Source organism: Hemibagrus wyckioides, linkage group LG13 (assembly GCF_019097595.1).
Source record: "Hemibagrus wyckioides isolate EC202008001 linkage group LG13, SWU_Hwy_1.0, whole genome shotgun sequence".
Taxonomy (NCBI): domain Eukaryota; kingdom Metazoa; phylum Chordata; class Actinopteri; order Siluriformes; family Bagridae; genus Hemibagrus; species Hemibagrus wyckioides.
The window spans coordinates 17,180,439-17,205,071 of record NC_080722.1 but is presented as its reverse complement, the minus strand read 5'-3'; the positions used below and the strand labels follow the sequence as shown (position 1 = coordinate 17,205,071).

Sequence of the window (24,633 nt, the reverse complement as noted above, 5' to 3'; positions counted from 1 at the left end):
TACTCCTCACCTGGTTGCCGCCACAAACACTTGACACCATCTGAACCAAATAAGTTTATCTTGGTCTCATTGGACCACAGGACATGGTTCCAGTAATCCATGTCCTTAGTCTGCTTGTCTTCAGCAAACTGTATGCGGGCTGTCTTGTGCATCATCTTTAGTAGAGGCTTCCATCTGGGACGACAGCCATGCAGACCAATTTGATGCAGTGCGCGGTGTATGGTCTGAGCACTGCCCGGCTGACCCCCCACCCCATCAACCTCTGCAGCAATGCTGGCAGCACTCATACGTCTATTTCCCAAAGAAAACCTCCGGATATGACGCTGAGCATGTGCACTCAACTTCTTTGGTCGACCATGGTGAGGCCTGTTCTGAGTGGAACCTGTCCTGTAAAACTGCTGTATGGTCTTGCCCACTGTGCTGCAGTTTCAGGGTCTTGGCAATCTAGCTCTAACCTTAATCAAACACACCTGAGCATGCTAATCAGTGTCTTCAGGGTCATTAAAAAATCACAGGTAGAGGAGTTTAATCAGGGTTAGAGCTAAACTCTGCAGTGCATTGGCCCTCCAGGGAAAGATTTGAGGAACCCTGGCCTAGGCCATCTTTATGTAGAGCAACAATTCTTTTTTTCAGATCCTCAGAGAGTTCTTTGCCATGAGGTGCCATTTTGAACTTCCAGTTACCAGTATGTGAAAGTGTGAGAGCGATAACACCAAATTTAACACACCTGCTCCCCAATCACACCTGAGACCTTGTAACACCCACGAGTCACATGACACTGGGGAGGGTAAATGGCAAATTGGGCCCAATTTGGACATTTCCCCTTAGGGGTGTACTCACTTTTGTTGCCAACGGTTTAGACATTAATGGCTGTGTGTTGAGATATTTTGAGGGGACAGCAAATTTACACTGTTATACAGGCTGTACACTCACTACTTTACATTGTAGCAGAGTGTCATTTCTTCAGTGTTGTCACATGAAAAGATATAATAAAATATTTACAAAAATGTGAGGTGTGTACTCACTTTTGTGAGATACCGTATATATACACTACTCACAAAAAGTTAAGGCTTTTGGGTGAAATTTGTGGAAAATGTAAAAAGTTCACGCTACAGTGACATTATATCATGAAAGTAGGGCATTTAAGTAGAAGCATGCAATGGTGATTTCCTCATCTCAAACAATTTATTGAAACAAAAGCCAACAGCAGTGGTGGGTATACCACAACAAAAAATGTCAATGTCTCAATAATTTGTCATGTGCCCTTGACCATCAATTACAGCTTGACAGCGACGTCTCATGCTGTTCACAAGTCGACTTATTGTTTGCTGAGGCATGGCATTCCACTCTTCTTGAAGGGCGGCCCTCAGGTCATTGAGGTTCTGGGGTGTAGGGTTACGAGCCTCTACATGGCGACTCAGCTGATCCCATAGGTTTTCTATGGGATTCAGGTCTGGAGTGCAGGCCACTCCATTTGAGGTACCCCAGCCTCCAGCAGCCGTTCCCTAATGATGCGACCTCGATGATCTGGAGCATTGTCTCCCATGAAGATGAAATTAGGCCTGTGTTGTTCATGGAGGGGCACAATGACTGGATTAATGATATTATTCAGGTAGTATTGGCTTGTCACTGTACCATTCACAAAATGTAGGGCAGTTCTGTATTGAGTAGACACACCTGCCCAGACTGTAACACCACCACAACAGTGGCTGATGCATAGTGCTCTCCTTGACGTCTCCAACATCGTTGGCAGCCATCATCTCTGCTTAACGTGAATTGACTTTCATCAGTGAACAGCACTGAGGCCCACTGGTCCCTCATCCAGCATAAATGCTCCCTGACCTGGTGGTGTGGTCAGGTACCCTTGCAGGTCGTCTAGCACGCAGACCATGCTTTGTAAACGGTTTGAATGGTCTGACGTGACACTTGGGTGCCTCTCACCTCCCTTAAATGTGCCTGGAGTTGAGTGGCATTCATCATCCGGTTCCACAGGGCACTGTTCACAATGAAGCGGTCATCAATGTGGGATGTGGCCAAAGGACGTCCACTTCTTTGCCTTTCTGTGACTCTTCCAGTCTCTCTGTATCTCTGTCGCAACCTGCTGTTGACACTCTGTGACCACTTCCCTCTAAGAACATCCTGTTTGAAGCAACAGACACACAATGGCAAGGTACTGTTGATCAATTGTTAGGTACTGTCTTGGTCTCATGATGTCAAAATGTGAACAGCATGATGAAGAGGACTGTTTAAATACCAATTCTAATTGAACCAGAAAATTTATTGGTTGATTCATGGATCAAACACCAGTTGTGAATTTTGCCGTTAAGCACCTTGTTAGAGAACAGCAAGTTATGCAAAAAGTACTGAAACACTGAACAGTTGGACATGTGCATTCAAAAGTGTAGAGAAGGTCAAATTAAGTTCACCTGTAAAGATTATAGTGCATTTTAGGTGCATCCTGAATTTTCACCCGAAAGCTGAATATCCTTAACTTTTTCTGAGTAGAGTATATATATATTATATATATATTCTTAATCTGTAGGGTTTAACATGGAGTTGGCCCACCCTTTGCAGATATAACAGCTTCAAATCTTCTGGGAAGTCTATCCACAAGGTTTAGGAGCATGTCTATGGTAATTTTCGACCATTCCTCTAGAAGCGCATTTGTGAGGTCATGATGGATGAGGAGGTCTGGCTCACAGTCTCCGCTCTAATTCATCCCAAAGTTGTTCTATCAGGTTGATGTCAGGACTCTGTGAAGTTCTACCACACCAAACTTGTGCACTGCTGCACAATCTTGTTGGAACAGGAAGGGACAAAGTTGGGAGCATGAAATTGTCTGGTGTCCCAGAACTTTTGGCAATATAGTGTATATATTATAAACATTATATATTAGTCGATAGATAGATAGATAGATAGATAGATAGATAGATAGATAGATAGATAGATAGATAGATAGATAGATAGATAGATAGATAGATCACTCCACAGAGGAAATTCTTCATTCAGTCACGTGTGTATTTAGCAAAGCTTCACATTTAGAGTAACTTGCATCCAGTATGTACATGTCTCTATAGACTTGATATCAGGCACATTGAAAAATAGAGTGGATCATTCTAAGCAGAATTTGACGTTGGCTAAACATTCAACCACAATTCTTTAAAAATATTTACAAGTGCTTCTTGTTACAAAAATACATTGTTTATTGCAGCACAAGGACATGTAAAAGATTGAATTGAACATTTAATCAGGTACCACTTGAAACCACTAATGGACTTTTTAGTTTGTCTGTTTTCTTTTGTTTATCTGTCGTCTGTTGTTCTTTTTAATTATTTATTATTTATTTTATGTATTTTTTTTGCAAGCATAACAGATCACACCATACACACACCATATGGAACAGACTGGAGAATGCTTTCTTAGGCTTTGTTTCAGTTTTGAGTTCGAAAACGAAAATTTTTAAAATAGAAACATTTCAAAAAGATATTCCTTTATTAAACTTAAGCCTGTGTGTCCATTTCTGTACAATCAGATGAATTTCCTGCTTAAACAAAACAAAACAAAACAAAAAACAACACCTGATTTTGACTTTTCGGGAAAGAAATGAGATTGGACTGAATGTTTGAGCATGAAAAACACCAACCAAGTCTGGATTCCAGACATACAGGACTGGAAGAATGAGTCTCATTACTAACTATAACGATGCACCTGGTTTACTAGCTACTTTCTAGTAGATATACATAAAAGCCATATTTTCCCTTTGCCAGTGTTTTTTTAAAGCATTATGAATTTGATAGCGTAAATGGAAATGTATTTGAATTTGTCTGTGTGTCTGTGTGTGTATGAGTGTCTTTGGTGTAATACAAAAGGCCTAATAGTGGGATATGGATTATATGAGTAGCAGTATCTCTGTACTGTCAGATCAGATAGAAAATTCTGGAATTATTTACAGTAGTCATTTTTTTTTTTATATCCACTTGGACCAGACTAGAAAGGCTCGATAACCTGTAAATAAATGGGATCTGTGAAGAAACGGACTGATACTTGATGATTTATTGTTTTTATGTCCAAGCTGTTAATATTGAGGGACACTCCAAAAACAGAGTGTGTGTAAATACAGAGCTCGCCAAAGGAGGCAGTGAGTGACACTTTATTCAGATGGGTTACTGCAAATGTAGGTCACTGCTACAGTAGATAAAAGTGATCTATCTGGGTATCTGCCACAAATAAAACGTGTACAACTGATTGATTGATTAATTGATTGATTGATTGATGCTCCAGTTGCTATAGTAACCTATAGGAAAATTATAATTATTTATAATTTTAGAAATGATAAGACTGGGTTATAAGAATGGAGAGATGGATTTGTTCCACATGTGACTATATATTTTTTTTTTATTTTCCTGGGCATATTTAAATAAATTAAAAACAGCAACTCACTAATTTTTTTTTTTAATTTCCCTTTCAGTAATTAAGTAAGTGCCTTTTGTGTAACTGGATTTTTTTTTTCTTGGTAGAAAAAGTTCAGCTCAATTTACACGTGAATTCATCATTCACTAAAATGTATTACTTCCATACATAGAGATTTAAAATAATATAACTATTTATTTTATACATTTGCAAGCTCTTTTAATACATGTGGATTTCCAGGATCCGGATTCACTTTTAACAAAGCAGCGTTTCGTCAGTAAATCTAGTGCAAGATTTCAGTGCTTTCGGTGCTCACTGCTCCCTTAGTAAGGCTTCCTTCTATGTACAAAGACGTTGCTGGAACAAATGTCCGGGGTTACCGTATTACCCTGCTATCCTTTATGGTTCAGTTAAAAACAGTAGCTTATTTTAATTATAACAAAGGATGCTTGGAACTGATACGACGCCATTGGGTATTTCCTTTTTTGGCGATGATTAAAAAAGGCTTTTGAGATCAGCAAAAACAGGATGTTTACAAAAGGCACTATAACTACTGATACAAAAAAAAAGAAAAATAAATCTGTCATGATAACTGAACACACTTGTTGAACAATTATCTCATGGCATGTGAATTTCCTTGGGTCCATAACTTCATGACTGATCATGTCAACAGTTCTTCTGGTAGACCGACATATGGGACACACACACAAGCCAAGCCAGTGTGGGATTTAACACACACTTAGGCAGCTACAGTCCCAGCTGTGTCTGATGAATGAGGAAGTTTTAGAACAGATAAGGAAATACAAAAGAAAGAACTCGAAAGAATGAAAAACAATGGTGTGATTAAGTCCAACTCCTGTGCAGCATGTCCATTCACTGTTCCTCCGGTTTCTGAGCTGAGAAAAGTGCATGAGTCTCAACCGGTTTAGCCAAAGTCAATACGAGGACGATATTCCAGTACCATTGGGTAGGCCTAGAAAAGAGATAAGTAAGAGAAATGAGTTTCACTGTATATCACTGATCATATTTAAACAACTACAGAGAGGCGTAATCACTGTATAAATATTTGATAAGACTTATATTTGATAACAGACAGGCAACCATTGAGGAAAATGAATAGGGGAACAAAAGAAATAAAACAAATAAACAACAAATAAAACATTATGCAGGTCATGAAGCTTTAATTACATATCTTACGTAAACCATTCTGAACTGACAAAGAAATTGAGATTTAGAGGGTCGCTAGCAGCTCTGTTTAATGACACAGTAATGGAGTCTCTCTCTAGCAAACACACACACACACACACAAACACACAAACAAACACACGTAAAACAAAACCCTGTAGTAAAAATCTTTACTACACAAAACACCCTGTAGTAAAGATAATGTGTGTGTGTGTGTGTGTGTATACATACACTAATTTATTTTATTGTTTCAATTATTTTTTATTATTTCCAGTAAACTTTTACCATTTTTACACCATTACACATGATGTATATTATTTTCTTTCTCAACATTCCCATATAGGGGATTAATAAAGGTGCACCTTTCACTTTTCTCTTATATGGCTGATAAATGTGATTAAATTTATTTCTTTAATCTCTTATATTACTTACTTTGATAGATTTTATTTGACTTATAGACTGTTACATACACACACACACACACACACACAAACACAAATACACTTATTTGCGCCCAGGCAAACTATTTTTAGAGAGAGAAAGAGAGAAGGCAGAAGTTTTCTGTGCGTTACTGGAAAGAGAGGGAATGAAGTACAGGCCCACACTGACCCAATTCTGTGCCTTTCCAGCCTAATGAGAATTCCGGTAGAATTTCAGGTAGCTGTCATGGCGTTCAGTTCAATGTGTTCAGAAAATAACACCTTTGCGGTACAACTCATTTGTCATCCAGAATACTTGTTATGTGAAACACCTGTACCACTTTACTATTGATTTCTAAAGCATGTGATGAATGAGGACCTGCGATATTAGTAACAGCTCATTAGTAAACTGCTATTCAGAGCACACAATAATATGCAAATTTCAAATGGCATAATTATACAATGTGTCACTGGTCTGGCCCTGAAAAACAAAATCGACTCTACGCTCATACACGACTCTACTGCCATGCACATAATTTAAATCGGATGTACTTCCAAAACAAATGGGTGTCCACATTCCCTTGGACTAAAATAGATCATGATGTGAAAGCAGGGTGAACATCCAAAGGGTGACCCTGCTTTCGTCCCATCATTAAGATGTCATGTTTGAGATATCTGAGAGGAGCAGCTGTTAAGACACACCTCAGCCATTCTCTGTGCGCTTCTCTCCAGCCATTCTAGGCCTGATCTGTGATTGTGTTCTCACCTAAATGTGACAGATTTAGAGAAGCATAGATGCCTAGATGGTTAAAATAATTAAGAGTTTATTCCTATAGGTCAAATACACGATGCATACATCTGAAGTGATCTTGAGGTTATTGGTGAAGTCCTTACATGTACCTTTTTTTTTTTTATTAAAGTTTTTTAAATTCTTCCTGGCATTTGAAGTCAAAATCTGCCATTTATACAAAATAAATAAGGTGCTACTTATTAAAACCTGAGGATTATTAAATGACCTGAGCGATCATTTAACCCGGTTTCCCTAGAGGCCAAAAAAATGGAATTTGCACCTGTTTTGTTGTGTCGGCTTTCAGCATTGCATTTCTTTGTCATGTCACACTCCATAGTAGTGGTTAATGACTATGATATGATATGACAAGGAGTGGCTCCTTAATATGAAAGTAAGTAGCCACTCCAGGTTTTAAATATTAGTAGTGGTTAATTTTACCTAGCTGACTAGGGGCAATATGTTTATAGAAAACTTTCAGTCATTTTTTTTTCCTTACACAAATGTTTATATCTTCAAAGTAAATGGAGACATCAAACCACTAAACTTCTGTGTAAGGTTATCCCAACATGGTAAAAACTCTCACACTGAAAGCCGGCCATGTCCTGACTAAATATATATCAGACTTATGGCAATAAATTAATTCATTTTGTTCTACTGATTGAAAATGTCCCATAAGATGATTTGCTTTCTGCCAGTGGACTGGTAAAAGGACTAAATGACGGGGTTTACTCATTCCAAAATAATGGCCCACTGGTTAGTTACTCTAGTTTTGTCAAGTTCAAACCAAGTATAAAAACACATAGCCAGAATGTGGACAAAAAACAAGCCTCATTTCGATTTTTGAATGAAGTTTAAAGGTTTACGGGGACTGTTTCACCAGTGGCTCTTCAAAAACTTTGAGTCATTTTGATTTACAGTAATACCTCACACATCCGCGAGGTTCCGTTCCAGGACCCATCGCGAATGACTAGGTTTCATGTCTGTGCGGTGAAGTCACTAAAAATGCTAATACTGTACTGTAAATGCTTATTTATTCCATTTAAAAGTTAGCTTAATACATTTCCCTTAAAAAATAAATAAATGTTTGACGTAAAAATAGAGTACAGTATCACCTGTATAAAAACCAAGGAAAAAAATCAAAGAGATCACTTATTCACAGAATACACACGTGTGTTGAACAGAGCACAAGGGGTGGAGAGATGAACCGCGACATTACACATACAAAGCATCATAGCTACTAGCCAATCAGCAGCTAGGTAAAACTGTTAATGCTCTGTGACTGGCTACTTCCAACCCTTCCAGCCAATAGCATGTCATAATGGCTGTACTGTACGACGTTCAATATCATTAAAATAACATTTAGATTTTATTAATATTGATATTTTGTTGATTTTACTTTTATATTTATATTACTTAATTAATAAACTAAACTTATCATGAAAAAACTTAAAGTACGAAAATGTATAAATTGCCACAAAATTAGCCGTAAAAACTTTTGCAGTATTTCATGGGTCTGCGAAAAATTCGCAGATGCAAATTAGTTAGGTTCCAATGAAAATTTCACAGATCAGTGATGCTGCGACTCTTGAGACGCGGATCTGTGAGGTATTACTGTATAGTGTTATATGCTTTAATACATTTTCACATTTTCATTTTAATGAATTTGGCCACAGTTGGCACAGATTTTATTGTTTCATAATGCTCAGTGGTCCCTCACCCATGGTGTGATTTAATAAAGGAATGGAAGAATCCACCTAAATTATTTATTCATAGCAATATGTATAATCAGTATGTGACCTATCATCAAGAGTTAGCTTGTGATGAAATCCTTTTCGTGTTTGACATGAATTAAAAGAGAGTTGGTCCGTTTCTATTTTCAGTCTTTGACATTACTAATATATCCCATTCGAATATCTGCTGATTCATCTCTGTATAAAGTGAGTGATGCAGCAACACTTTAGCCCTGTAGACAGTCCAGCTCTCTCACCTGCTCATCTGTCCATTCTGGTTTTAAACAGCGGATCAGGTTCCAGAGCATCATTTGTAAGCTTCTGCTTCAATTTCCTGCTAATCCCACCATCAAGTTCTCTTATTAAATGCCATTGTAACTGCAGTAGTGGTAACTTCCAAGCATATCACTAATATTTCAGTCTAAACTTCTTTAATGTTGGACTTTTGCTTTAAAATTCTTATCTTTAACTCAAGGGTATGTACTGTACATCTAAAACAGATTAAACAATCTCAACCCTTTTTATGTTTAATACACCAAGTATAATTTTTTCACGGATTGTACTGGAGTTCTTTTTGTAAACCTCATCGATTTTGGCAACTGCTTTGAAATTCAAAATCTATACAAATTTAGGCCCGCCCTTTAGTATTCCCTGGAAAACAAACAAAAGAAAACCTCCCCTGAAGACACAGGTGTGGAGCTTAGGCTCAAACGCCTGAATGCTGGTGTAGGAATGAAGGTTTTCAGGAAAATAGAGATGTCTCCTCGTCCTGACCAGTTGAATATCGGTGGCTGGAAATACAGAGACTTGATTTTCTCCTCTGATGACAGCTGCCTCACCCGAGAGGAGAATGTGTGTTGGGATCTCTAACCCAAAGCGAAAGGAACATCATGTGATACATTCTAAAGAGATCATCCCCTGAATTCTAAGTTAATTAGGAAGAATTATGGAGAAGTTTCATCTAAAGAATTATGAAGGCAGTCTTGAGTTTCATTAGAGGTTAATGAGCTTAGAAGTCAATACTGCTTTCTCAATACTGACTCTGCTCTCAGTGATTCTTCATCTTTAGTTGAGGTGCAAATTGAGTACCTGAAGAGAGATTTAGAGACATTAACACTTACATTTTCACCTCGAAGCCTCCATCTCGTCATGTATATGAACTCCATGGTGTGATCTTTTCCCATAATCTCTCCGTTGCATAGGACGTCTAGCTGTAGAGAAGAACAATGTCACAAAGTGAGGATCTCCTAGACTTCAGTTAAGGAGATGTACAGTATTCTAATGTCTGTTAGCTTAGAAAGCTGAATTACGATTTGGGTTTGCAATGTAAATCTTTCATTTAAAACAAGTTTGCTGGGGGTTTTTTTGTGAATAAATGATGTAACAATTACTTACACACCAGGCAGCATTTGTCACACAGTGTGAGAAGCAAAACAATGGCAGATTAAAGTGTTGTCAAACTTAAAGCTATAGCAAAAGATTTGTAATGGTTTTTGGAAATCATCTTTATTCTGTTTAACTATTGTGTCATGCCAAAGGGATATACAGTCAGCTCCATGAATATTTTTCAAGTGATAAAGTTATTCTTATTTTATCATAGTATGTTGTATGTTGTAACACAGTACTTCTACCACAGTATGTTGAATTTGAAATTTTTAAGGAACCCGGGTTCAAACAGGATTCTGTGTGGAGTTTGCATGTTCTCCCTGTGCCTGCATGGGGCTACTCTGGTTTCCTCCCACAGTCCAAAAACATGTATGTTAGGTTGATTGGTTATGTGTGTGGCCCTGTGATAGACTGGCAACCTGTCCAGGGTGTTACCCTGCCTTTTGCCCAGTGTGTGCTGGGATAGGCTCCAGCAGATTCCTGTGACCCTAATTAGGAATAAAGCGGGTATAGACAATGGATGGATGGTTGCAGTACGTGTGAAACTAACGTGGCCATTTGTAGAACATTGCACTTCTTTGCCTTTTATCAGACTTGAGACTTTTTTAAATAAGTTTTTGGAGCATTTGATGCATCTGAGCAGATAATATAGATGTGTACACTTCAGAATTCATGCCTCCTGGTGATCCAGCAGCAGAATTCCATGCTCTTATTACCACCACCCGGGTTTGATTCCCGGGCAAGGAGCTAACCCAGCCACTGCTGGTCCCAAGCCCAGATAAAAAGGGTTGCTTCAGGAAGGGCATCCAGCGTAAAACTGTGCCAAATCAAAACATGCGGACCAAACAGGGAGCAGCCAAAAGAACAACAACACTTCAGAATTCATTTGGTGCTTTTGTTAGCCATCACATTATAAATAGTAATTCAAGGGAATCAGTTTCATTGTTCCACCAGTTCAATTCCTTCTCCATTCTCTTCCTTTCATTCTGAACGTCTCCTCTGTTCATTGAATGTTGCTCCAGAACCATCAGGCTTTTTAAGATTTTTTTCAGTTTTTGACAAAATCCAAAATTTGGTCTTCCTGTTCTTGAGGCACACCAATAATTTTTGTCTTGTAGTAAAACCTCTGTACTTACTTTGTTAAGGGTTTCTCTTGATTGCTGAATCTGACACAGACACGTCTACTCCTGGAGGGTCTCTTCATCTGGCCAACTGTTATGAACAGGTTTTTTTTTTTTCACCAAGGAAAGAATTCTTCTGTCATCCACACCAGTGGTTTTTGGGCCTTGTGGTGTTCCTGAGCTCACCAGTGCATTCTTTCTGTTAGAGAATGTACCCACTAGTTGATGTGACCACACCTAATGTTTTTCTGTCTCTCTTATGGGTTTGTTTTGATTTTTTCACCCTGGTGATGGCTTGCTTTACTTGCAGTGACTGCTCTTTGGACTTCATATTGATCAATAAAAGTTCTCTGCTTACTTGTATTTAAAATAATGAGGGATTAACTCCCAGCTCTATCCAATTACTTCTGGTCCCGTCCCCCTCAAAAAAAGTTAAATAAAATGAAAATTTGGGAGCACATATAAAAATATTTACCATTTGGATGTAAATACTTATTTAATTTCCACTCAAATGTACTGTGGAAGACAGCTAAAATAATAATCTCATTGTCAATGTACAAACTATAGGTTCACACACACACACACACACACACAGAGTCCATACCTCATAAGAACTTGGAAGCTTTAACTTTAGACTTAAGAACTTCTTGATTGTTCCTACGGTCACACGAGATGAGCAGCGAATAAATTTCTTCATTAAGCCCTGAAAAGGCAATAAAATACACAAGACAGTGTCACAGCTGTTCCAGTATGACGCTACACAGTGGTGCACTCAAGGTTCAGAGTAACCATTAGAAGCAATCAGCAGCTTCCATCACGCTATATAACCTTCTGACTGTCTCCCAGTTAAGAGGAGTAAGGAAACAGGGTTATAATGCAATCACCATCCTTATTGTGAGAATATATGAACACACTCATATGTGGCGACTGTCTGCCTGAGCAATTCACAAAGAGGCCTAATCGAAGGAGGTTTCTAGTGGAGATCATACGTGACAAAATGAACCATTAAGGCTAAGCAGGAGAAATTAAGAGAGAGGACAAATGGAGAGAGTGTGAATTAAGGAACTCTCACGTCTTTATTCTCCATCTCTGTTTAGTGCATCTGTACTGACTTACTTCCCTGCACTGACAAAAGAACAGAAAACATATAATGTACAATAGAAGTCAAAGGACAGTTTTTGGGTCAGTCAGTAATGGTTTATGCAGATAATGCTTTTTCTAGTATTTTCTAGTATAGTACATAGTATTTGCAAATCAAGCTCTAAAGCTGCTATAGTACATCCTCTCAAAGATGGGACGAATTACTTTTTCAGTGGGAAGAATTTGTGGTAATGCTTAACCAGCATAGTCAATTTTTGCCTGCTCATGCACAGATACCACAAACATTTAAGGACTGCAGCCAGAATAAATTATCTAGTCCATTGCACCAGTGTTTTGAAGAAGGTCCCATGATAAGAATTCATCACCTTGCACTTAGATTTCTGTCATTAGTGAGTTGTGAGTGAACTGGTTTACTGAGTTTGCTTAGCTCATTACAGTACAATGTGTTGAAATGATTTAAGTTTTTATTATCGATGCACTGGGTAGAGATTCTGTTAAAGTATTATTTTCAATGTTAAACAAATAGAGAAGTGCTGCAAATAGCTTTAGTTGAACTAGACTTTAAGAAAGGCTAAAGATTAGCTTTCCCTTTCACTTCTGACAATTTATGGCACAGGACTATCCATGTTACGGCAAAGCATTCTTAAAAAGTGAAGATATCTTGAATAAAGGAAAGCGTCTCTCAATATTTGATTAACTGATTATTGATATGTGATTATTACATAATAAATGTTAGACCATTAAGCCTTTTTCTAGACATATTTACTGATTTAAGCCTAAAATGTGAGATTGCATGCTTGTGATGGCTTAATCATCTGACATGTGTTTAGAAATAATCTAATAAAGAGATTTTTTTTTGCAGTGTTCTGATAGAGACTTGATAGCATGTAGTATGAACATAGGATGAACATTATGAAGTATATATATGAAGAAAGAGACAAAAATGAATACAAACATCCAGATAGAGTCTAAGACTCTAACCTTAACTATGTTCTCTCCTATCTGGCCGTTGCTGCGCAGACAATCCAGACAGATGGCTATCTGTGGGTCATTCCTGTGGTAGTCTCCATCCCCTCCATCATCAATGTCCTCGTCTACCTTCATCTTCTTACATTCGGGCCCGTCATCTGAAATAAAACAGAAGCACATAGTCACTGTTTACATATATACATCAATGTAGACTTGTGTAGACTAACAGGACTCCAAGCGAATTAATAAATTAGACAAACACACACGGTATGCATGAGCTGCATTGTTTTCACCGCCCCCTGAGTAAATACACTCAATATCAAGCAAATCACGAGCCTGACAATCATTCTGCTGAACTGAACAGATACGCTGTTCCAATCGAGCAGCCGTGTCTTTCACCAACTCTTTCTTTTCAAATTAGAACAACGATATACAAGGAGACGCACTTGGGGGGGATATGAAAAGGAAAGTAATTACACAATCATTAAGAATTGCTTACAGCTGCACACTCTTTATAAGCTGTTATGGAGATTGAAGCCTTCAGGAAATTCTGTGTAGCTGATGTGTGATTGGGCAATTCATTGAGCAAACGGATGGCAGAAACACAAAGCGGCTTTTCTAATGTTCAATAAAAGGCCAAGCCACGTTTCTGCGAATTTTTTATACCCGCAAAACACAAAAGGCAGTTTCTGATGTATAAAATGTGATCAAGCATTAATGTCTTCCTTCCCGCAAGAGTTATTCAGTGTCGGCGGTCTGAACCTGACAGCAAGCTGGAACGACCTGACTATAACATTAAAGCTCGAGACTGGTCACTTCAACAGCAAAGACACGGTGTCTCCTAATCTTCCTATAGACAATCTCAGAGAAATTAAACACGGTGTTGCGTGAGAACGCACTCAATGAGTCACTAGAGAACATAAGCTATAGCTTAGCTATTTGCAAGTGAGTGATTGCTTCCTTAACACACCTCGGTGTCGTGAGATGAAGACAGATATAATCAGAGTTCCTTGGAGAGGCCTGTCAGAGACCAGCTGCCTGCTGTCACCGTTAACATCGAAATTTAACACTCCCTTAGGCATGTACACTGCAGTCTGTCTCAGCTGGCTCTCAGTCACAGCCTTATCCTTTGACTTATAGTGCAGAGACATTCACGCTATGAACTGTGTAAGACTCACTCTGAAAGCTCTCACTGAATCATTCTGGGAGACTTTTTAATCATTAATTACTACTGACCACCGCTGTACAGTATTTTACATAAACCGTGAGGAGACTTTCTTAAATCTGGCTGGTCAGCAAGTTTGTTTTCTATAACAGAAACTCTGACAATAGTAATCACTGGTTTACATTATATTAGTGTACTGACCTCATTGTTTCTATAGTAACAGGTTATACAGGGACTTATATAAAGTAGTATGATAGCTTGGAAGCATGTAAAGCTGTGTTTATTTAACATTTGTACAGTCAGAGTCTCCCTTATCAATGCATAGTAACAGAGGTAAAGCTGTTTAAGTTTTTTTTTATCTGAGGAAAGACTTCGGAACAGAGGACTTCCCTGTAATTTTGGGGTTTTCTGTATTAAAGAAAGAGGCTGGCAAGAGAATGACTCTTCATAGCCACTGTTTACGTCACTATAACATAAGTTATAACAAGAAGCTATTTTGTTGATGTTCAACATGTAGAAAATGTATCCATATATGGTTTAAAAAATGTCATTCTTTAAAAAATATGTCATTCTTTAATACATTTTAAAAATATGAATCATTTACAATTTGCTGTGGAAATAAAGAAATAAAACACTTTGGGACATGCTGTTATATGAAAAGCATCAACTGTAGGGTGAAAAACAGCAAAACAGATCACCATCTCATTCTGTAGACATTTTAACAGAACAAAGATACATGCTTACCATTATCGTTTTCTTTTGATTTATTCTTTCTCCAGAACTCAACCTCCTGTTGTTGTTCGTCTGAAAATTATACCAAGAAAAGAGAGACAGAGAGAGAGAGAGAAAGAGAGAGTCAAGGATCCATTACTGATTAATTGACTATGTGTTCTGTCTCATTAGACACAAAACAACTGTATTTAAGTTTACAGCAGTTAACTATATCACCTCAGTGGAATAATCCAGCTTTTTTTGACCTAATCTGTAAATACAGCATCTGTAGTTTATGTCTGATTAAGAAGCACGTGTCGCTTTAATGAGAAACCAATTAAACTCTGTTTTACTGAAAACTAACAGAAGTATACAGCTAGTTAAAGTGGTGTGTTTACGCTAAAAACATATGTTTTTTTTTTTGTTGTTGTTGTTGAAATGCTGAATTAGTCCTTTATTCATAAATAATTTGTGAATGAAACTCTAAATAATAGTTGTCCTTTTAGACATGGAAATCCTGGTCCTGGTCCCACATGAATAACACAAAACTTCAAAAAAAGAAAACAGAACAAGAAACCAGATGATATTGAACATCTGAGGGCATTCAATTAAGTTAAAATACATGACTACACATCTATCAGCCATAACATTAAAAACAGTGACAGGTGTAGTGAATAACACTGACTGTCTCATTACAGTGGCACCTGTTGTGAAAATCACTCATACCCTTACACTTGCGTATTTTTCCTGCCTCCAACACATCGTCTTTGAGAAATGAGTGTTCAATAAGGAGTGTTCAATAATGAGTGCCTAATAAATTCCACCCCTTAACAGGTGCCCTCAGATGTTCAATATCATCTGGTTTCAGGTAAACTGTTTTCTTGTTCTGTTCTCGGGACAGGGAAATGTGTTTGAGAGATCATCACTCCCTCTAAAGATGCAGTAGACAGTGCTGGAATATTCCTTTAATCAAGAAGAACCCGAGTACACATACTTTCCCGAAGTCCAGGCACAAGCTTGAAAATGATTTCTTCTAATGTGTTGTCCAACCTTTGAAAACAGGAAAAGATGTGAGGTCAAAAAATAAATTAAAAAAAAAGCAGAAATGACAAAATAAGCCATAAAATTATCCTCCTGAAAATAACATTTGTCTTAATGTGACTGAGGTCCAGCACAGACACAAATGCAGAAATACAGAAGCAGGTCATTGTGGCTATTGTGTTCAGAAAGAGCTACTACACAGTTTCAGGGCACCTGTGTGTGTGTGTCTGTGTGTGTGTGTGTGTGTGTGGGGCGAAACCTCACAGCTGAAACATTGGCTACACTCAGTGGTGCAGCTGTTGGCTGGAATGCATCTCTGCTAATACCAAATTTATTGCATAGCCCACACACACACACACACACACACCACTATGGCCCTGCCCAGTGGCATGCAGCTATGGCTAGACAACTCAGCGTCAGCTCTGATACATGTGGAGCAGTCTATGAGAAAGGATCTGCAACATTCCCTGAAGTTTGGCGTCAACCTTCGTCCACTCTATTCCATTAAGATGGATTCTCTTTAAACAGGATTCTCACTGAGATTCGATTCCTAATAGCTGTGCTTCAAAATGTACATACGCAAACAAATACAAATGCACGAGCAGTGGGCTGATTCCTGGGTTATCAATAACAAAATGAAACGTGAAACAACATAAAAGTGGTTCTTTTACTGTGGCACGACTTTCGGCTCTTTTATTCTTTTCAGTTACAGTATATCAGGGATGCATCAATACCATGTTTTATTTTACAGCATTTGGCAGACACCCTTGAGAAGCCCGTAAGAAGATCCTGTAGTTCCTTCTCATGATTTTAATCATTTATCTAAGAAATATGTCCGAATCACAGTTCGTTCATTAGCATGACAATGTAAAATATGCTTATTAGTATAGTATACTGGTATTAAGAAGATATGAAGCCCCAAAATCCCCAATTTATCTGACCTACATTTATTCATGGCTCATTTGTTGCCCTGGTCCTGTTTTTATCCTCAGCAGAAAAACTGTTCATTTGAAAGTATTCATTTAAAAACAATCACTACTGTAGGGCTGTTTGAAGAAAAAGATTTTTTGGAACAGCACCCTGAAGGACTATCATTGGTCAGAACTGACTGAAGCCAGCTGAAGGAGCAGGAAAAGTTTTCACTGCAGTTGCAATGCAGAACATCAAAACCTTACATACTGAAGCTTTAATATTTTTTAATCACACAGTTTATCTTTCCTCAGATAAATTTCATGGAAATCCTGATGTTTTTCATTCATACATGGTTATTATCTGCATTATAAAATGGTCTTACCTTAACATTTCCAATGGGTTTGTTTCGTGGACTTGGATACCACATTTTGGACAGTCGTTGCTGTCTTCAAAATGCTGGACGATGCAACTTTTACAAACTGTCAAGCGTAGAAAAAGAGAACGAAAGAATTCACTGCAAATTTAACGTCTATGTTATGAGCTTATGGATAAACACAGGCATTTTTGAATGATTTTTAAACATTAATATGCCATGAGAAATGATTTTGCATATATTAATGTGAATAAAGGCTAACGTCTTTTCTGTGTGGAAACTTCCACCACTTTCTCTAAGCAAATTGATTTCAGTGAATGAATGTCTGAATGTCTGCCAAGAGAACATTTGGCTATTTGTGCCATTCTGGGAACTTCGGTGTCTGCATCTGGATGACTGAAATCTGCATATCTCTGTGGTGTGTAAGTAAAACTAAGCCTCTGGCCTGAAAGTGAGATAAAGGCCCGAGCTCGAGCTGCATCATATACACTGAGACAATTGCATAAGTGCACAGCTGTATTACACTCTCACTCTCTCTCTCTCTCTCTCTCACACACACACACACACACACACACATACACACATCATCATCATCATCATCTTTTACTACTGTTTTCACCAAAGATTCACATTTAGCTTTCAGTCATACAAATCAGCAATGTACAACCCACTTACACACAATAAGGACAGCAATGTATGTTATGAAAAGAAAAGAGGGAAAATATAGGACTCCTTGAGCCCTTAGGCAACTAGTGAAGAGAGTATCCCAGCTGTACACTTAGGAATATCTATACATCACACATGTCTGTTAGTGGCTTTGCTCTCACATATTCACCCAGAAATTACATTCAACAATTCAGTGTCACACCTGACCAGATTTTTAGGTTAGGCAATAACAAACACTTGCTGCTGATTCATTCTAATGCACTTCTCACCGCTACAGGATAAGCAAGTTGGAGAGAGAGAGAGACAGAGACAGAGAGAGAACTAAATCATGCTATCAAATGCAAGACTCCACAACCAGGCTTTGTATTGAAATAGAAGCCTTGTTGTTTGTCTTTCCCCTTTGGATTACAGTTTGTGGCGAGATAAGAAACCGACTCCTACAAACAAATAATTGGAACACAAAACGCTCATTGAAGGTGGAAAGACATTTGTTGTCATGGTGACTGGGGCTCCAGATATCTGCGTTCACCCTGAGGACTGCAGATGTGTGTACAAGGGCACTTTCACCTTTACTATTCCATCAAAACATCAAGACATGTAAAATAAACACACTGTGGCTGCGTGCTGGCTGAAGCAGCACAAACATGAACCGCAAAATCTTTAGGATCATTTATACAGTGTGTGTGGCCCTTTGACTTATGTTTCATAAGACATGCCACAATATAAATGAATGTGTCTTAACAGATGGAATCGAAGACAAATATATGTCTTAGTTACTGTATAAGAAACAAAAAGATTCAAAATTCAGTTATATGAATGAACGAGTCATATATGATATGGGCAGATTTTGCCAAAAGAAAGACATTTCAACCCCTATTTTCAACCCCTGTTTGGTCACCCTGTGCCCTCCATCATGCAACACCAACCAACCAGGTAGGGTAATGGCTAGCACGTGCTTCCTCTTTAGACGTGCCAAGCCAGCCAACTGCATCTTTCAAACTGCTGCTTATGCTGCAACACAGGCAGCGTAACACACTCAGAGGAAAGCACTATCTGCCCTCTTCTGCATACATGAGCTCACAGATGGCTAGTGCTACTTTGACTGACAGTGGAGAGAAAGTATGCCATCTCTCTCACCCAGAGAGCTCAGCCCTGGATGGCCACAGATGGCTGACTTGAACTTGGTTTGATCTTCCAAAAAAACAAGCGAACGTTTTCCCAACATTTCCAACATGTTTCCAAATGTTTTATTCATGTTCTCTACTAATTCTGATTTCATAAAGGGTGCCAATACCTCTAGAATGGCCTCTAACTCCATAGTTAATGCTGCGTTTATGGAGCTGTCCTCAGGAGGCAGGAGAGTTGTTGGCACTGTACCAGAAGCTTTTGATAACAACAACAGTACAAGGCTGAAATTCAGAGGTATGCAGTATGCACCCCCAATACAACATTCCAATGCTTTCTATCAGATTTCTGCACCACTACATGCCTCAGTTTCTTCGCTTCCTGGCTCAAAAGTACATATCATTTCAGAGGCCACTAGCTGCCCAACAAAGAGCCTGGAATAACCTGAATACTTCAGCATGCACAATATAGTACTGTGTCCCTTGCTAGCAGGGTAGCTTAGCTTAAATCAAATACTATTTTTAAAGTATTAAACATTTTATTGATCATGCATGCAGCACATTGCTTTTTCACTGTTAGACTCTAATACCGACTAGTAAGTTCTGCTCCTGAAGATATTTCGTCTAAATCCCTCTCAAGGCCCCATGGGCTCATATAGGAATCTTTATCTGAGTTTATTAAGTGTAAGGATGAACCTGAACGTCGACTGGGAGCCCCAAAGGAATAATGAGGGAAAGCCGATGATGGAGTGCTAACGGTTATGGAACATAGTGTTAGTCTCAGGGATGACAACAAGCCTGACTTGGCAATCCCTGACTCTGGCTTTGGACCCTGGCTTTAAAAACATGTGCACTAAGACAAAGTACTCACAGGTATGCAGGCACTCTGTCACGGTGGTAGGCTTGATCAGGTAGCCTTTACACACATAGCAGGTAATGAAGTGGTTGAACTCCTTGACTAAGTGCTTCCTCTGAGCGGCCATTTCCACCTCTTGCCGTCGGGCAGCTGGAGGGATGTTGGAGATTATGTGTGGGGTGTGGAAGATCTATGGAGTGAATAGCTGAGGGAAGAGCTCAAAGCACAGCTCTGCCGCAGAGCCCCTTGTCCTTACGTCCTGGCATGTTCGGCCTTTGGTGACATCACAGTATCATGTGCGCTGCTTTTTTGTCATGATGCTCCTTTGATGTATGTAAGACACCTGAAAAAAGAAAGAGATGAAAATATGTACTTGGTGGCAGTTTTATAGTTTTACAATGACACCAATTTTTAAGACAGCCCTTATCCTGATCGACTTATGCAGTAGTCCCTGCTGAAACTATATCCCCATGCTAGTACAAATAAACCAAGGTCTAAGAATACCATTAAGCTCAAATCCTGTTAGAGATGAGTTAGTACAGGTATGAAAACCCAATACCAGTCAGTTATTAAATTGTAGCTACATTCATTAGACATCAGGCACGTCTACTCTAGAAATCCCTTTGTAGGTATACAGTTACTGACTGTGCTTTGCCAGCTGAGGTTTTTAAGCACTGGGTATTTACTGGCTGCTTTATTAGACACACCTACCTTGTTAATCCATGTTATAGAGTATGGTTAGAGACTAATGCTCATATTATTCCTTGCAAAGTGTGAATTAATTGTCCTCTAAACCAGGAGATTCAAACATTTTAGCCTGGGATCCCTTTAAAGTAAAAATTAAATTAAATTAAATTAAATTAAATTAAATTAAATTAAATTAAATTAAATTAAATTAAATTAAATTAAATTAAATTAAATTAGACATATTGTGTGCATTAATATTAGACACACTTTTTAAATTACTGAATTTCTTCCCATGAATCCCATTTTCTTATTACTAGAATCCAGCTGACATTATTAATTGGCATAATAAGTGATGATTTCCACCTCTATGACAAAATAAGAAAACCACAGAGCCCCTGGTTATACTTCACAGACCATTTGAGATCTTTGAGAACCTTGTCTCTAAACCCTCATCAGTGGCCATTTTCTGACCACAGCACTGCTACTGGCAAGATATTTTCAGCTGGTGCACTTTTTTCAACCCAGCAGTGACACAGGTGGTTAAATCCCAGCAACACTGCTGAGCCTGATACACCTGTACCTGAGGAACACACTATCTTGGGAGTTTCACTGCTTTTGCTGAAATTGCTCCAGCACTCAAACACTATCTGGCCAGGCGATGGTCCTATGGTGGTTCTTTTCCACTGATGATAGCGAGGGGGTTGACAAATTGTGCGATGGATAACGAAACAGATGAGCTACAGTTAGTAACTGTACAACTACAAAGTGCACCTATAGCCCTATCTGTGAGGGAGTCAAGTTACATGGGGTCCTTGTGGTAATTTTTTATTTAACAGGTGCTACTCTTTTATTTTATTTCCATCCAGAAAATAACCAATGTTGATGTTTTCCTCCAAAATTACAGGCCAATTTACATACATTTATTTGCCATTCAACATTAGATATACAAGGAACTGACGGCGTGATGCAAACGTCCGTGTTCGTAGAAACTACTACAGCCTAGAAACTCACACCTCCTGTGGTAATTTTATTGCTGTCCGGATGTGAGTTTCATCACCGAGGAGAAGTATAAAATAATAAAATAAAATCTATTACAGAGGTCCCCCCTGATCAAATAAACCTAAGCTGAATAAAGCATGCAGCTACTGAATGTAGGCAACTGACTGCTTAGAAAATTATTGAACAAGGGAAAAAAAAAAAAAGTAATAATGATATAGTTATTTCAGTACATTTAGTTAGGTATATGTGTATTTGTTTTAATGCAAAAATGTAATTATTAATTTATGTCAGATAGCAAACTAGCTTAAGGGCCATGCGCGCAGGTGCGTGTAGAGTGAAGCCCCGCCCCCTGGTACAAAGCGAAAGCGATATGGCTTCTGAACCCACAGCCTTAAGCGGGAAGATCTCTAACCTTACACACTAGCGTGCTACATAGTACACAGAAATAGTGCGCTGAAACAGTACACACCACAGGTGCCACCATAAACCATGTTGTTGTTGTTGTTTTTACGTAGCCTATGACATATTTTGCACATTTAACAGGCTGTTTTGAGGAAAAAACGGGCGTGAAGCTTCCCTCTAAACTTCCAGGAAGACTGTAAGAGCAATGAGTTTACATGAAGCCAGAGGAGTTTGACAGACTGTCTTATAATCTCGGCCTGTCATCTTAGCCATGACGATACAAAGTTTAAGGCTCAGTACTATCAGGATGAAAGTTGATCAAAGCCGCCGGCTTACTATAATGTAGCAGATCGGAAAGACTAAAGCGGATAGATCCAACACATCACATGGCTGAGCTGTCAGTGTCTAAATAGCAGCAACATCAACATAGCCTGTCTGATCATTCCATTTTCTTAAACTGCCCTATGTATCATTATGTATCACCTCTGTCCAAAAATAACAAGCGAATAGCGCCTTGATTCCAACTCGCTAGCCTAAGTGTGTGCGCGCGTGCGTGCGTGTGTGTGTGTGTGTGGTGAGGCAAAACGAAACCCTGACTAGTTAAAGTACTGCCCCATGAAGCTGTCACCTCACACCGGGAGCTCTTGCCCTGGTAACTCTAGATATTCTGTATGACACCCGATCGCGTCGCCATCCCAAGTGAAACTTTACTACAGCAGGCACCTTGTAGGAGGAAAAGGAAAGGCGATCGTCATATGCAGCTTTCATAATAAACCCCTTTTCCCCTTACCTTGTGAAATCACGAGTCTTCCTTCATGGTGCTGCGCAGTAATTTGGCGAAGCGTGTGCTGTAAATGTGACATGCGGAAAAGTCGGCGGGGAGAAGGCGGAACCGCTCTGTGTGTGTGTGAGTGTGTGTGTGTGTGTGTGTGTACGCGGATGATGATGGGGATGATGAAGGGCGGGGCGGAAGACTCGTGTTTACGCCGAGCTGCTTCAGCGCTGAGACGCTGATTGGAGCCAAAGTGGGGCGCAGCTGCTGTCGTAACGGCGGGCTATACGAGGCAAAAATATATATATATTCGCTAAACCTGTGTCAATACACATTAAAAACCAGAGACTTAATATGTCTTGATTCATGATAATGTACAAATTTATTTTTTGTTCAATTTTTTTTCTCCACCGTTTTTTTCCCCTCTATAATTTCTTGTAATTTTCTCTAGAATAAGTGATAGTGATGATTAACAGTACACAAAAAAACAAATAATAAAATATAAAATCAGAAACTGAAGGCATAACACTGCACATGTACATATTTTTATAATAATAATAATAATAATAATAATAATTAATATTACTTATATTATTTATATTTTACTACTATATATTACTAATATTTATATTTTATTTTAGTATTTATCGTTTTAATTTTATTAATTTTATGATTATTATTATTATTATTAGTAGTAGTAGTAGTAGTAGTAGTAGTAGTATTTATCTTTGACTCTTTGAAACTTTGCTGAGTTGTTGTTTTTTTTATTGGAATTTTTCAAACAAATTTGCATCTGTTCATGCAAATGAGGCTTCGTGTATTTAAATATGCATTCATTTGCATACTTTATAAAAATAAAAAAGTCTTTTTAGATTATGTTACAATAAAAATGTTTATTTCATTGTGAAGGCTCTCTGAAGAGAAACTGTTTACTGGAAAGTCGTTACTTTGTTGTTTCGGGGGAAAAAAAACATGCACTGTTGTAAAAACTGTTTTAATGATATTTAGTCAGTAAAAAATGTATCATAAATCGAACAAGATTTTGGGAAATGTCTTTGTAATAAGCTTTTAAACACTTAGAGGAGTGCATCTGTAATATTTTATGAATTTTATAAGAATCTATAAGATTTTTGGCTCTGATCAAAGAAAAATCTGATTTTATATTTTTGAGTTTCAAAACACATACAATTTCATGTGCACTATATTGCCAAAAGTTTTGGGACGTCTGCCTTTACATGCACATGAATTTAATATGGAGTTGGCCCGCCCTTTGCAGTTATAACAGCTTCAACTATACTGGGAAGGCTTTCCACAAGGATTAGTGGTGTGTTTATGGAAATTTTTGACCATTCCTCTAGAAGCGCATTTGTCGAGAAGGTCTGGCTCCCAGTCTCTGCTGTAATTCATTCTAAAGGTGTTCTATTGGGTTGAGGTCAGGACTTTGTGCAGGGCAGTCAAGTTCCTCCACACCAAACTCACTTATCCATGTCTTTATGGACCTTGCTTTGTGCACTGGTGTGCAGTCATGTTGGAACAGGAAGGGGTCATCCCCAAACTGTTCCCACAAAGTTGGGAGCATGAAATTGTCCATAATGTCTTGGTATGCTGAAGCATTAAGAGTTCCTTTCACTGGAACTAAGGGCCAAGCCCAACTCCTGAAAAAGAGCAACTGAATTCAGTGATTTGGAGGGGTGTCCCAAAACATTTGGCAATAAAGTGTATCTGAATATGGATCTGAATATCTGAAAGTGTATGCAATAGTTTGGTTTATACAGTTTCTATAAGAAAATAGATGGCATAAATATCATAATAAA

General features: G+C 38.4%; 1 protein-coding gene across 1 annotated transcript; it reads right to left on the bottom strand.

Annotated features, from left to right (window-relative positions):
- Window positions 1–3,473: 3,473 nt before the first annotated feature.
- On the bottom strand, window positions 3,474–22,994 carry pcgf5b (polycomb group ring finger 5b). The gene is made up of 9 exons (XM_058407067.1): window positions 22,838–22,994; window positions 19,975–20,302; window positions 17,323–17,419; window positions 15,982–16,037; window positions 15,021–15,080; window positions 13,124–13,269; window positions 11,646–11,744; window positions 9,656–9,745; window positions 3,474–5,383 (listed from the first exon to the last, which is right to left on the bottom strand). Exons 2-9 carry the CDS (start codon window positions 20,084–20,086, stop codon window positions 5,336–5,338), a joined length of 708 nt encoding a protein of 235 aa, XP_058263050.1. The 5' UTR covers window positions 20,087–20,302; window positions 22,838–22,994; the 3' UTR covers window positions 3,474–5,335.
- Window positions 22,995–24,633: the final 1,639 nt, after the last annotated feature.

Coding starts and splice junctions, on each gene's coding strand:
- pcgf5b (XM_058407067.1), bottom strand. CDS start 20,086: ATGGCCGCTCAGAGGAAGCACTTAGTCAAGGAGTTCAACCACTTCATT. Junction 17,420..19,974: donor GACAGAGTGCCTGCATACCT/GTGAGTACTTTG, acceptor TACGCTTGACAG/TTTGTAAAAGTTGCATCGTC. Junction 16,038..17,322: donor AACCCATTGGAAATGTTAAG/GTAAGACCATTT, acceptor CTGTTTTCAAAG/GTTGGACAACACATTAGAAG.